Source organism: Pocillopora verrucosa, chromosome 7, assembly GCF_036669915.1.
Source record: "Pocillopora verrucosa isolate sample1 chromosome 7, ASM3666991v2, whole genome shotgun sequence".
Classification (NCBI taxonomy): Eukaryota; Metazoa; Cnidaria; class Anthozoa; order Scleractinia; family Pocilloporidae; genus Pocillopora; species Pocillopora verrucosa.
The window spans coordinates 15322251-15337075 of NC_089318.1; the positions used below are offsets into that span (position 1 = coordinate 15322251).

The following is a 14825-nucleotide window of genomic DNA, read 5'->3' on the forward strand; positions in this document are numbered from 1 at the left end:
TAAAAAAAATACATATTTCTCAAGAGCCAATTGTGAAACAAGCAGATCACTGGAAACACGGGAAGACATGAAAGAGCACGACTTGTAAATACCTATTACCCTCATCGGTTTAAAAATTGGCTATAGTTTTCTGACCGAAAAAATGGCAACTGATAAAGCAAATAATATTTTTAGCCAAGAAAATGCTGACTTTTTATTTTTGTCTTCCCAGATCATTGCCGGCGGCTCTCGTTTGGCTCACCATTTCATAACAAAGCACTTGTTAAACATGTCATTAAGAACATAACCTTGGGATTGGGAATGCGTAGTTCCTGTAGAGGGCGATGCACTTTGAACGACAAATGTGTCATACAACATAGGTCCTCCAATAAAAGACCAAGTTTTGTGTCAGCTGAGTGATTCTGATCACATTCAGCACCCTGAAGATCTTGTAGCACGAGAAGGGTTTGTATATCAAAACAGTGAGGTGAGATATTTCGACTGCATACGGTTCTATGTTAATCTTTGGCTTTCCCTGTGTTACTTTTTGTTTATTTATCCTTTCATGAAAATTTGTAATCTTTTCGTCTGTTTCAGACTAACCCCTCTGAACTTCAAACTGAAGCTTAAGTTTACGATAACTTCAGTTCTTCTCAGAGTTTGAAAAAATTATGCGTTTTGTCTGTTATTTATCGACAGAACTCATGCTTAAGTAACCCATGTCCTCAGAATACGACCTGCTTAAATGGATTCACAGAAAAGGGTTACCTTTGTACACGTGTATGTCAGTTTGGTTATACTGGGAAGAAGTGCAAAATAGGTAAGTATACCTATAAAAATAAAGATGAATACTAAATCCCTAGCTCTACTGGTGAACACGCTCGAGTGGAGTTATAAATTCTGATTTGAATTCCCAAATGTGCAAATTGCTTATAATTTGGTCAACTTCCAGTCACAGTTAATTTACACTCGTTGGATTTGTGTCAATTCGGATAAATTCGTGCAAAAAATGATACAATATATTTTTTAAATTCCCAGATATTTTTTCAAACTACTCCATTCAGAACTAGATTTCTGAACAAGACTAAAATATGCTAATTGCGTTACTAAGTTGCTGGAGTGATTTTTATGAAGTCCAAGTTCCCCTAAAAAAATTTTTATGTCAGGAACTATATATGGCATGGTTTATTCTCGACAATTTTTTATCAATCTCATCTTTTCCTTAGGAACTAGCTGCAGCGATCTGCTTGACTCGTAAGTGACAATCTTCTGGTGAAATGATTTACAGCAACTGATGAATTAGGCTGAGGGACCGAATTTAAGGACCTCTTCCAAAGCTAATCGTTCAACTTACGTCATGTCAATTCAAGCTTAAGTTTTGTCGAGAATTATTAGATTGTGTCTGTTCCTCGAGCATTTCTTTAACAGACTTATGATAGGGTGGGTCGAACTATTAAACGCCACAATGATAAGTTGAGCATATGTCATGATCACGAACCAGGATTTCCAAATTAAATGTACTGACTTAAAAATTGAATTAAAAAAACCAGCTTTGGAATAAGAACTGTCCCTGATCCAGTCTTTCTAGCTAATATTCCATCTAAAGTTGAAGGTTCCTGAGTTGAGTGCTAAATATGCGTTATTGAGGGAAATTTCGACTGGTAAAACACATGTTGATCTTACGTTTAACAAGAATGATCAATGTTTAAAAAAGACTTGAATTTATTTATTTCAACTGTAGGGTTCCCTTATGTGATATCGAGCCCACTGACCTGATCATCCTATCTAGTGAGAGCGAAGAACGATATGGATAACATAGAGAAACGCAAACTTTCTCCTTGATAGTTCGAAACGATTGCTATACAACCTGTGAATATAGCTTCTCTAAAATTCCCATTAGGATCTATATCGGTTTTTTGGATAGTTTAAAATCAACTGCTCTTGTTGTTCAGGTCCGAAGCTAACCGCGCCTATTCCTTGAATGTGGATTCAGTTTCATTTCCAGTGTATTGTCATATGACTAGTCTTGGTACATGCGGAGGTGGTGGATGGACGCTGGTTATGAAAATAGATGGCCGCAAGGTACTTGAAAGTTTTCAAAACACTGATAACGTGTCATATCTTCAGTTGAGTTTGTAAGTACATTTTTCTCAAAGGGCACTCGGGCGAGTGTGGTGGAGTCATGCATTCGCAAGAGAAAAGTCATGTAGCAGATTTTTTGGATTTTCTAATAAATAAATATCGCTGGTTTTGAGCAACCATTCAGCATGAATTGAAAAACTGTTAATAATAAAACTTTTTCTTGTTCTTATAATAAAAGAACTTGTCGGCCTAAAGTATGTTAAGAGGGTCGTGTAGACGACATTTACATGTCATATACGTCCTTATTTTCAAAAGCGTTTTTGATTTATGGAAGTTTGAAACCCGTATAATTTGAGTGACGCTCCACATTGAGACATGCTATGTTTACAGGAGTAAACGGTGAGTGATTCTTCATCATCGGGGCTTATTTTCGTATCACGTAAAACTGGAGTCAAATAATTGAAAAGTGGTATCAAAGAACTGATATCCAGACTATCGTATTATGGGATCAGATTTAGAATGCTTTTGTGTGACAGACTAAGCATAATAAGAAAGGAAAGAGAACTGAATCGAAGTAACAAAAATCGGTGTTAATGTTTCAGAGGACCTTCCATTATAATTCCCAGTACTGGAGCGACAAAAACTCCTTCAACTTACCAGGAGGAAAAACTGGGTTTGACTTGCAAGAGACCAAGTTACCGACATACTGGAATACACCTTTCTCCAAGATCTGTCTCGGTATGAAGGTTGACCAACAGCTCAACTTTATTGTCATTAACAGAGAGGCTGAATCTTTGTACTCACTGCTTGCTGATGGAAAATACCGCAACACCTCATTGGGTCGGGACACGTGGAAGACACTGATAGGCTCGCAGGCTTCCTTGCAGCTGCACTGCAACATGGAGGGCTTCAATTGTGACGGTGTAGTGACTAAAACAAGGATTGGGATCGTTTCCAACGAATATTTGAATTTCTGCGATCTATGTGATTCAAGAATTGGTTTTGGTGGCGCAGGATCATATGACGATAATAACTCGTGCGGTAACGTTGCTATTATGTACCCTGACAATGGTGACAAATACATTAAAGCCATGGGATACATTTTCGTTCAGTAGAATAGCTTTAAAATTTTACCTGTGATATATACAATAGACCTCTTAAGGAAGCGTCCACCCCGATGGCCTGCTCCATTTGCCAGTCGTCAGCATCTAAAATTTTCTTTTTTTCAAAGAAGGCTACCTTCCTATAAAACGTGATATAAAAGTATCGAGATTCTTGAGGAGGAAGGTTGAAAATTTTAGAAGCCCTCTCAAGGATTGTAAAAGTGTGAACAAGACTTAAATCATCCCCCCTCCCCTCAGTGTTTCGCGGAAAAAAGGTTCCCTTTGCTCTCTGACTCCGCTGAAATTTTGTTGCTCCCCTCCAAAGCGGACAAAGAAAAGTCAAGACGCAGTGAAACATAGGCCATTCGCAATTATCTCACATTTTCTGTCATCTTGAGTGCTAAGTTGCGCTCTAAAAGTTTATTAGAGGAAATTTAAGAGCAATGAAGGTATTTTGCATGTAAGCTCTCTCCGCTGATATAAGCATTTTTCGCCAGAAGAAAATTTGTGAGTATAGTTTTGTTTGTTTTTTAAGAATCCCCTCTTCATGAAAAAGATATAGCCAGTAATCATAAATAAGTGTTGTACCTACGTGTTAAATATACAGATTAAAAAGAAAATTTAAGTATCATATTAAGCACATAGAGAATAGTACATAGGTGTGCGTAGATATGGAATTTCCCTTCGAGTGTTTACCTCGATAGCTCACGAGTGAGCGCAGCGAACGAGTGAGATGTCGAGATGTCGATTTTGTGACAGCTTGTATTGAGAATCGTAAAGGCTTCGCCGTTCATTCATCAACCTGATCGATTGGCGCCAAAGACGAGTGATGTGTAAGCAGCTGGTTGGCTATATCAATACACGTGAAAAAATACGATATTTTTTCACGTGTGTTGTTACGGCTTGTCTCAGGGCTGGAAAATCCTTATATAACACCGCAGTTTATGTGATAAAATTATATCCACTGTTTTTCACTCTCTATATTGTGTGTTATTGAAAAGATCAAATCAATAAAGCTTTTAATAGTTCTATACGCTTTTTATTATGCCATAGCCATTTGATTGCAGATGCTTTCGCTATAAACGCTTCGACGGATTCGAATAGAAAAAACGTCTTCGAGACGAAATCAGCTGAGGTCTCAAATAATAAAAGGACAAACATGTCATATTGTATCACGTTTTTGATCCATATTGCATGTTGGATTTTGTGTGGTTCAGACCATGACAAGCCGAGTTAAGGGTACTTTTGTTGCTACCAGTCGTCGCGAGGTTACATCGCGTCTTTTACTTCGACAGTTATTTTAGCGGATTAAACTCAATGTAGTAATTTACTTGCTTTACTTTTACTGAAATTTTTAGTTAATTATCCTTTATTTATGCATTCGGGATGCATACTTTAGACTAGAGGGCCTAAAGTGTCCGCCTTCATAAGGCAATTTTTTTAGTCTTTTGTAAACCCTAACTTTTTTATGTTTTCTTAGTATTGCTTACCTTTGAAATTTTAATTGGTGAACTAATACTGAAAAAATTAGCTGCCATGTAGGCTCTCTCGGTGGTTCTATGGAGTGTTTTGTGGTTTTCAAAATTGCTTCATCAAAATCACTATAATTTAGGGGCGTGATGTCGACTCGAACCCTCCATGCAATTCGTGGGAAAGAAAAATAACTTCTTCATCACGTTTCTCTTAAAGACAGACAAACTGTGAGAGGTACTTTCCGCCATTAATATTTTGAAGGTAGATTTTATCTTTTCACTTTCAGTGAATATTTGCTATGGTTATACATTTTAACGTGTTTGTAGAGCTCCTTGAGATATTTTCGTAGAATGGTGTGATTTTAGATGAAGCCTCCAATGTTGGCAGCGGTGATTAAAGTGAAGAGGAACAAAGTGACATTTTGCCATTTATAGGAAAATGTCATTAGAATAACTTTTATTTTGAGTCCGGATCATGGAACTCTTTAAACAGATAAAACTTCCCAGATTACCACATCGGTGTGCGTCTTTGCAATCAATTTCTAGTAGCTTCTTTTCTTTTTTCCACATTTTTAATGGGTTTCCTGAATGAAAGATCGGCATAAATTGTTTTGTCTTTGTTTCTCTTAAACAGGTGTCGAGCACCGGGTTGTTTGATAATAAAAAAAATAGATCGTAAATCGTTGAGCCCTTGAAAAATTTACCCGTCACGGCTACGACAATTTAACAACAGAAATCTGGATGGAGAGTTTTTAAAGAAACTCCTGGGATGAAATTCAGTTCTAGACCCCTACAATGGTTTTTGAACGTGTTAATTCTGTTTTGGAGAATCGGTTTTACCTTGCAGGATGAGAAAAGGCCAAAGTGCATAGCATTTTCTGACATCTTTTCAAGCCTTTTTTATTTTCAGTTCTCTATCTTTTCTTCCCTCACCATTCGGGCGTCTTGTCACAAACTCACTCAAGACAAGCTTATAATCTCCTGAAATTTGTTTTTTAAACGCCTTTATTTTTGGATTATGGTTATAGTGAGTTTTTTTTAAATTATTATGATTATTTACTTCAAAAGTTAGAAGAGATAAATTTGTTGTTTTTACTTCTCTCTATTGGATGGCAAATTGAGTGTGTTAACCGGGCAATGTTTTTGGGCCTATCCTTAGTCTTTAATTTGCAAAATACTCTACGCGTTCCTCCATTTACGGAGATATGGAAATGAATGTTGAGTACCAAGACAAATAGTTTGCGGGGATCGACGGATTCTTGGGCATGTGCGAGAATCGACAGGCCCTACTCACTTTCTGAGTAAGTATAGTGGCGGTTATGCTAATAAGCCATCTTTGCCCCGCATCTTAATGAAAGTTATATTGTTTCAAGCAGGTTATGAAGGCTTATTTTCATCAGCATGCTCAATATCGTTTCTGACTCGTTTAAGCATAAGAGCTGATTACACAAATATATCATACTAATCGCAATAATCAACATTTTCTATCCTTTGTGATGTTTTTATGGAATACTCTAAGCTTGATCGCCCTAAACAAGGGATCCTCTCTTCATCCGCCATCCAAAATCCTGCTTCGTTTCGTTGCAGCAACTGACCTGTGCGTCGATTTTGTATCAGAGACTTCGTGACGATCATTTGCCGACGAGCTGACCTTAATTGACAAAGATTGCCATCTTTGTCACTACACTCTTACCACGAGTTTTCTGTTAGGCGGACTATTTGAGCGCAATATTTCATCTTTTCATTTCTGTCTCATCGCAGGTACAACTAAATCTATGTTATTTCATAAAGATACAAATCATTAAATTGTATAAATCATAACACATAAAAAAACATCTTTGTTTCATTAGTTTAACGAACGTCAATGAGTTTAATCATAGAAGTGTGATCATAAATGATATAAGATATTCCACAGCAATTTGCAAGTCTCTCGGGAAGTCAGTCTCAGAATGCGTTCCCACACTGCGTCAGATTCGATTCCTATCTATCTTCTGTTACCGGTTTACCTTTTGATGTCTGATTCTGTCACGTCGCAAGGTCAGTTTCGTTCTTAATCATCTCTGACGTGAAGATACTGAGGGTAAATTAGTGTTTTTAAGTCCTGCTTGGGATTTAAGCCCTGTCGTTATTTTAAACCAGTAGTTTCACTCATCCTCATGATAAAAAGTTTCTGTATATTTCCTATCTAGTACATAATTTGTTATGTCAGTTATTTACCCGTGTTTCATGCCACTCAGTGAGTTGTTATAGAATCGATGAGTATGAGGCATCAGTTTAGGCAAATTAGCACTGAGCGGCGTTTATGTCAGTCATGTGCTTTGAAACGACTCCTTCATCATCGTATTCTTGCAGTAATGTACCCCGTTCTTTGAATTTTTTTTTTATATTTTTGGAATTTTATGATTGAAAAGTTGTTATTTATGAAAAGTGTCTTCTAAGGACGAGGGGGGGATTATCTGACGCAGACATGGAATTTCTCTTCGAGTGTTTAAATCGATAGCTCACGAGTGAGCGCAGTGAACGAGTGAGATGTCGAGTTGCACACAAGCAACCGTGTATTATTTTGTTTATCATATAAACACAATAGCTCTTTACTGACAAAAAAAGCCAATCTTATTAAGGAATGAAAATAAAGGAATCGACAATCCCCGAATAAAAATCGCACAGTGGGTTAGCGCCAAGGCTCGAGATGGTTAAATGCGTTGATCACTACAAAAACCAAATCGGCCTGTGGCAAATCTTCCAATGGTCAATTTTCGTTCTCAGCCACGAGAAATGCCATTAGCAAAGCCACTGAATACGTAACTTTCGGTTTTTCTTTTCGTATACTGGTTTTCTTTCCCTTCTAGGAAAGTTTGAACGTCTCTGTCTGTAAGTGATACGGATTCTTCAATGTTTTAGCCGCCATAACCTGAGAAAATTCCGACAAACGACCTTTGACTGAGAATGGTGAAGGCTTTGCTGTTCATTCATCATCCTGACCGAGTGGCACGTGAAAAATATCGTATTTTTTCACGTGCGTTGTTACGGCTTTTCTCGGGGCTGGAAATCCATGTGTAACACAGTAGTTTATGTAACAATTATTATTATCATTTTTATCAATTTTCTTATCATCATCGCTTTCATTTAGTTATTATTATCTATTCATTCTGACTGTCCAGACGCAGATCAATGCCGTACTTTAGAGTTCAGGCCTGGGATGGTATTTGCTGGCAAACGCCTTGTGAACCTTCAGGATCCGTACCATTGAAGTCATGGAAAAACGGTTTTGCAGTGCGTTGTGTTTCATGGAGCCCGACTGTGTCAGCATCAACCTTGATAAACGAGTTGATGGAAGTGGAAACTATAAATGCGAATTGAATAATGTTACTTACGAAGGACACGAACATGAGCTGAGGGAGGAAGAAAATTCGTTTTATCATGCAGCTAAGGTTGGTTTATTGTTACCTATACGAGAGAGAATATTTTCGCGAAAAAGGAACCAGGCTCATGATCAAGATCGTAAATGTTGAACTGATCGCTTCAATTTTTTTTTTTCGTCTTCCCGTCTTTTTGTTTTTTATATAATTCACCGGTTTTGCAAATGAGTTTTTATCGATTTTCTCTCGCTTTAAAATTAAAGGGATAAATTTCAGAATCGTTGATGATCCAAGCGACATCGTTTACATTTTAATGTATATGTTATGGTTGTAATTATAATCTCTCTTACGACCTCAGAGCGCTTGTGTTAAAAACTCTTGCAAGAACAACGCTACTTGTCAAAGCGGTTTTAACGACAAAGGATATCGCTGTTTGTGCACTACTGGATTCAAAGGTCGACACTGTGACCAAGGTTAAATCTAAAATGTGGTTTATAAATAATTACAAACCGGCGCGGCTCATGGAAGCTGATTTTATAGCCTACGCTAACTTATCATTTTGTTCAGAAAACTGCCGGCGGGCATATTTTTCTCCGAGCTTCAAATGTTACACAATATCCAAACAAACAATTACGCCATCATATTTTCAAGGAGCATGTGGGCTGTTGTCTTTGCTATTCTTCAAATATTCCTTACAAAAGCACGGAACAAAACTTTACAAATAACCTATCGCCAGAAACGGATGTCCACTCTACCATGTGTTTACAGAGTGACTTTGATATACGATCCAAACTGTTTCTTCTCATGCAACTTGACATTACACTTCAGACTTGAATTTCCTTCTAAAGGAGGACTGCATTGTTTATCATTGCAATGGACGCTGTTCAATGGTTCAATATATCAGTAGGATAAACGGCAGTACAGCTAAAGTTTTTGCGCATCTTTCAATGAGTTTTGAAAGTAGACATCCGGATTTGTTTTCTTTTTCCACTCGTTGTTGTGGTTTAAACAACTTGCTTCACTTTCTAGAACAAACACTTGCAAAATCCTATGACAAAAAGTTACTTATTATGCCTATATTCTTGTTCAGAGCTTGTTCTTAACTCACGATGCACGTCTCGGAGTGTTTTGAAAATAAATTTTGAGTACCGTCTTTCAAGTTGTGTGTGTTAAGCTCGTTACATTTTCTTCAAACGGGGAATGCATAATGCCGAATTGAAGAGGCTTTAAAGCAGAAAAATTTGAAACAAAAATAAACTAGTTCCTTTGAAAGAATTTGGCTCTTATCGAAGTCGTTTTACGTTCAAATTACATTGAAAATGGCTGAGGCAGGTCAAACCCGCTAAATACTTACCAAGGTGGCTAAACCTACAATTAACTATCTCACATCCCGCTATTCAGGTCGTTTAAGATTCGAACAATGCTGCAGTCCGTTAGGCATGAAATATAGATTATGTCAAGATCCACTGTTGTTTTCTGTTCTTTTTTTTTTTTTTTTTTTTTTTTTTCATAACAGAAAAATATTTAGCCTTTTTGATCGAATCGTGAGTAGGCATTGAACTAAAACAGGGGCAATTCTTTCCAGATGTCGATGAGTGTTCTAGCGGATTTCACAGCTGCAGTGCTGATGCCGTGTGCAACAATACCAAGGGATCATACTATTGTACATGTAAACCTGGGTATTCCGGAGATGGATGGTCTTGCAATGGTAAAATTAATTTGTCCACGATTGTTGTCTCTTAGTTTAAAGAAAGGAATTGAGCAAAAAAATCATTTTGTAATCCGTTGTATGATCAATTTGGTTAAAACAAAAGCAAGTATTTTGAAATACGAGTTGTGCTTATTCCAGTCTCTTGAGCTCATCTTCTCTTTTCTTGACCCTTGACCCTTTCTTGACCCTTGAACGAATGAAAGACATGCCTTATCAAGAGGACTTTTGGAATGGTGCAGCCAATATTGATCTGACGCGCTACATCTTTGACGAATATTTGATGTTAATGAATGGTCCCCCTTAAGTAGTATCAAGGAAGTAGCTTCAACTGAACTCATTTACATTTAGCATACCTAATGAATTATCATACTGACAACCTGCAAATACAGCCCTCTCTGAAACTCCTGTCGATGACCAAATTGGGTCTTCACGATCCTGGTGTGAACAACGTTAGTCGCTTTTGCAGAAAGAAGTTTCTCTTGGCAAGTTCTCCCAATTTGATCCAACCCACCACAATATCTAATATGCTGCTCTTGTTGTTCAGGTCCGAAGGTAACCGAGCCTATTCCTTGAAATTGGGACCAGCGTCACTTCCAGTGTATTGTCACATGAGCCGTCTTGGAGCATGCGGGGGTGGTGGATGGACGCTGGTTATGAAAATAGATGGCATCAAGGTACCGTAAATTGTTCAAAACCTTTTCAAAATGGCGTACATGTGGGTTTCAAGGAGTCCTTGTCGAAGGGAAGTTATATGTGAGATGTACTCTGTCTGATATAAAATTTTGTCAATGCCTTTCCAGTTTGCCTGACTTAACAATCTCAAACCCAGAGGTAACAACCACGAGGCAGAAACTGATAAAACCATATTTTTCGCGAATATTTTAAGTAAAGAAACTTGTTGGGTTAAAGTCCAAGGGATTTTTGTTGAAACATATGTAGGTCATATAAAGGTTTTTTATCTGAAAGTTTGAAAAAAATCTTCTGTCTAGGTTACGCTTGACTTTGTGACATGCAACGAAAAAAGCAGCAAACACTTCCATTTTACAGAGGAAAGGTGCGAAATTAATAGGTCAAATTCCTCTTCATGATAATTGAGAAAACTGGGGTCATTTAATTTGATATAAAAAATGTTGAACTCAAAACATAGATACGTGGACTGTCATAAAGTCTCATCAAATTTACAATGTTTTTATAGGAAAGGACTTGGTTTAAGTAACATTGTGGTTATCATTCCAGAGAACTTTCCATTATGATTCCAACTATTGGAACGACAAAAATTCCTTCAACTTACCAGGAAGAAAAACTGGGTTTGACTCGCAAGAGACCAAGTTACCGACATACTGGAATGCACCTTTCTCCAAGATCTGTCTTGGTATGAAGGTTGACCACCAGCTCAACTTTATTGTCATTAACAGAGAGGCTGAATCTTTGTACTCACTGACTGCTGATGGAAACTACCGCAACACCTCATTGGCCCGTGACACCTGGAAGGCGCTGATTGGCTCCCAAGCTTCCTTGCAGTTTTGCTGTGACATAGAGGGGTTTAATTTTGACGGTGGTGATGCGAAAACAAGAATTGGTATCGTTTGTAATGAGTGTTGCAATGCAGACTGCGGCTCTCGTGATTCAATAATTGGGTTTGGTGGAGCGGGCGGGATGGATGATCCCCACACGTGTGGAAACTTAGCTTATTGGACACCCGATAACGGTGACAAAAATATCAAAGCCATGGGATACATTTTCATCCAGTAATCAAAAGCACGTTGATGGAAGGAAGCCTGCCTGAAAATAACCCATTTTTAGCACATATACTTCCTTTTCACTAGACCAGGCAACCAGGTAGAAAAAGGATGCCTTGATTTCATTCTCAAAGTAAATTTGCTACTAAAAAGTCAATAGAACTGGGTACGGGTAGGATCTCTAAAGGTTTTATCCCGTTCTAACGTTAGTATTACAATTGCTTTGTTGTATTGCTTAGCCTATTTCATTAAAAAAAAAACCGAATTTATCCGTCAACTGGAATATAATTGTTTGTGCAGTGAAACAGCACCCTTTTCAATCTAAAAATTAAAGTACATAGGAACGACAAAGTTGGGGTTTTGACAAGGCTGTCGCTCTCGCACACAATTTCGTGCTGATTTAAACTTTCGCTTTGAAACTTATGCAAGAGTCACCAACGTGAATTTGTATCCGAGTTTTGGAGAAAAAGAAAGAAGGGGGGTGTTCCTCCACTTTGGCAATTTACAATAAAGCTTTGTATAGAGCGTTCTACCCGATGGCCTCGAGTATTTTATGACTTAGTTGCCAAACAAAGGACGACGATTTATTAACTAGACGCTTCTTTATACACCGAAATGACTGTTTTAGTAAACCAACTTCGCCGAATTCGTCCCTTTTTACTCTAATTGCGGTGGTTTTATTTTGATCAAAGTAGATCACCCACCATAGCATCTCTTTAATATGTGAAATGGCTGGCCATTATACGCGATGTAGTATCCAACAAAGGACGATAATTCACTAACCTGACGCTTCTTCCATATATTCCCCCACCCACCCACCCCCTTCCTCCTCTTTTTCCCCTCTGGCCAAAGCATGTTTTAAGGCAGTTAGGAAACGCCTGATAACGCGACAAAAATGTAATGTTCTAGAAATACGAAACCAAAAAGTAAAATATGCAAACATTGTATTCAGCATAATGATCTACACTGCACATCGCTTTTTATGTTGTTCAAAACTTCAATTTAACTTGGCCTGTTAAAGTTCTGTAAGCTCTTAGAATTTTTATGGTTATTTGATCGACAGGGCTGTTGTTGTTAACAGTTTACGGCAATTTGCGAAACCAAAGGAAACTAAACGGAATGACCACCTCATCCTTCTGGCCGGCGATGTTTTCCGCACATAATTTTGTTTTGCAAATTGTACATTTCCATTCTTGAAATTACAGATTTCCGTTTTGCAAATTATAGATTTCCTTTTCGCAAATTACAGATTTCTAATTTCGCAGGCCATAGACTTAAAGATTTCCGTTCCGCAAATTACAGATTTTGAGTTCATTTGCTTAATTAAATCTAGTTCGCATACTACTGATTTCCATTTAGCACCTTACATATTTCCATTTCGAAAAACTACAGTTCTACAAATTTCCATGTTTCCATTTTCCAAATTAAGGATTTTCATTTCATTTGGCTAGTTACATGCAGTATTTTCATTTCGTTACTTGAACACCGTAACTTGGGTTCCTAATGAGTTTTGATTTTGTTTTGCAGTCTGAGACTGAAAAGTGCTCACGATCGTAAAACATAACTTGTGTTCTTACATTACAGGAAATTATTTGCATTACAGAGCTCCAAGGCAGTGTAGATGTTTTTTTTTTAATAAATCTTAGTCCACTTTGTACCTTTGATCTCTCTACCTAAATCATATATTTGCAGTCTAGAATAGGCCATCAAAAAATATAATTGGTAGAATGAGCAACAAAGGAAGCCTTGTAAATGATAAGGTTAACATCTAACTATAACACAGAAATCTCGTGGTCCTTCGAAAGATTGCGAGGAAATAGACAATTATTATATGTTCTGAATGATTAAGCTCAGAAAATTTCTTGACAATTCCCAAAAAAACCATCGGTGGAACTAAACTAACTGACCGTAAATTTTAAAATCAAAATATAACTTTCACTGTAACACAACTCCTTCATAAAAAAACAAATATTTTTTTCTGTGCAAAAAGTCTGTTCGATAATTGGAAACGAAATTTGACCTTTTCCTTGACACGAAGAACAGCTGTTTAAACTGCAATATTGCATATCATCGGAAAAAACCCTCGACATGTAAATCTTGAAGAAATATAAGCCAAGATCTCTGAAGATACTCACAATCTTTCTAGGAAGTTTATATAAATATACAAATTGTCTTAGAGTTCATGGTACGAGCAAACCTATCTAAAGATGTCGGAGAAGATACCCAAACATTGGAAAACATAGTTTGTGTTACCGGCTGGAAAGATGATATAAACAACCATTTGATGATCATCGCAACAACGAACATTTTTTTATCCTTTTTGGCTTTTCTCGGCAATACTCTGATTTTGGTCGCCCTTAGCAAGGAATCTTCTCTTCATCCGCCAGCCAAACTTTTGTATCGTTGTCTGGCAATAACTGATCTCTGCGTCGGTCTCATATCAGAGCCCTCGTCTGTTGTTTATTGGCTGTCCTTAGTTCGTGAGGATTGGAAACTTTGTCACCATGCTCTGAAGATGAGTTTTCTAAGCTACTATATTCTTTCTTTAGTTTCTCTCTTAACGATGACCGCAATAAGTGTGGACAGACTTCTCGCCTTGTTGCTGGGGCAGAGATTCGGGCACGCTGTAACTCTGAAACGAACTTGTGTAATTGTTGTCATCATTTGGGCTTTTTCGATAACTGCTGGGATATCGCACTTTATAAATTACCGCGTAGCCGGCTGGTGTAGCTATGGTGTTGTATCGCTTTGTATCATAACAGCAACGTTATCGTACATAAAAATTTTCTGTGCTCTCCGACAAAATCATTTACGAGGGCAAGTTTTTTTTCTACCACAGCCGGGCAAACCAGTTCCACTGAATATGATTCGATACAGAAAGGCTGTAAACAGTGCACTGTGGGTGCAGTTGGCATTGATCGTTTGCTATCTACCATATAGCATAGCGACAGGACTTTTTCAATCTCAAAATGAACTGTCCTCGTTGGAGTTTGTAGTCTTGGAAAGTACAGTAACTTTAGTTTATTTAAACTCATCGCTTAACCCGTTTCTTTATTGCTGGAAGATTGCTGAAGTAAGAAAAGCAGTGAAGGAGACAATCTCAAAAGCACTTTCCTCTTTGCTGGGTTACTCTATTCAGAACAATTAACAACTGATTAAAAATCTCTCTAGCAAATTGGTTTTCGCATCAAATTCAATAGAATAGAATGAGAAAAAAGACTCAGTCCGCCGACGAGTTTTCCGGATCAAGATGGTGGACTAACGCAACTCGGAATAGGAGGAATAGTAGTGAAGGACTACAGTGTTTTCTTGGTCCATGCTAGTAGCAAGATGAATAACTCTTCTCTTCAAAAGTAATAGCTTGCTCCAACACATACAAC

General features: G+C 37.6%; 3 protein-coding genes across 3 annotated transcripts; all 3 read left to right on the forward strand.

Moving 5' to 3' along the window:
• Positions 1-1935: 1935 nt before the first annotated feature.
• Positions 1936-3176, forward strand: LOC131778620 (uncharacterized skeletal organic matrix protein 5-like). Its single transcript, XM_066169853.1, has 2 exons — positions 1936-2061; positions 2664-3176. The coding sequence occupies exons 1-2, from the start codon at positions 1996-1998 to the stop codon at positions 3174-3176; spliced, it is 579 nt and encodes a 192-aa protein (XP_066025950.1). The 5' UTR covers positions 1936-1995.
• Positions 3177-10257: 7081 nt separating this feature from the next.
• On the forward strand, positions 10258-11458 carry LOC131778619 (uncharacterized skeletal organic matrix protein 5-like). Its single transcript, XM_059095039.2, has 2 exons — positions 10258-10380; positions 10943-11458. Exons 1-2 carry the CDS (start codon positions 10315-10317, stop codon positions 11456-11458), a joined length of 582 nt encoding a protein of 193 aa, XP_058951022.2. The 5' UTR covers positions 10258-10314.
• Positions 11459-13627: 2169 nt separating this feature from the next.
• Positions 13628-14593, forward strand: LOC131778621 (melanocortin receptor 5-like). Its single transcript, XM_066170212.1, has one exon. The coding sequence runs from the start codon at positions 13628-13630 to the stop codon at positions 14591-14593; it is 966 nt and encodes a 321-aa protein (XP_066026309.1).
• Positions 14594-14825: the final 232 nt, after the last annotated feature.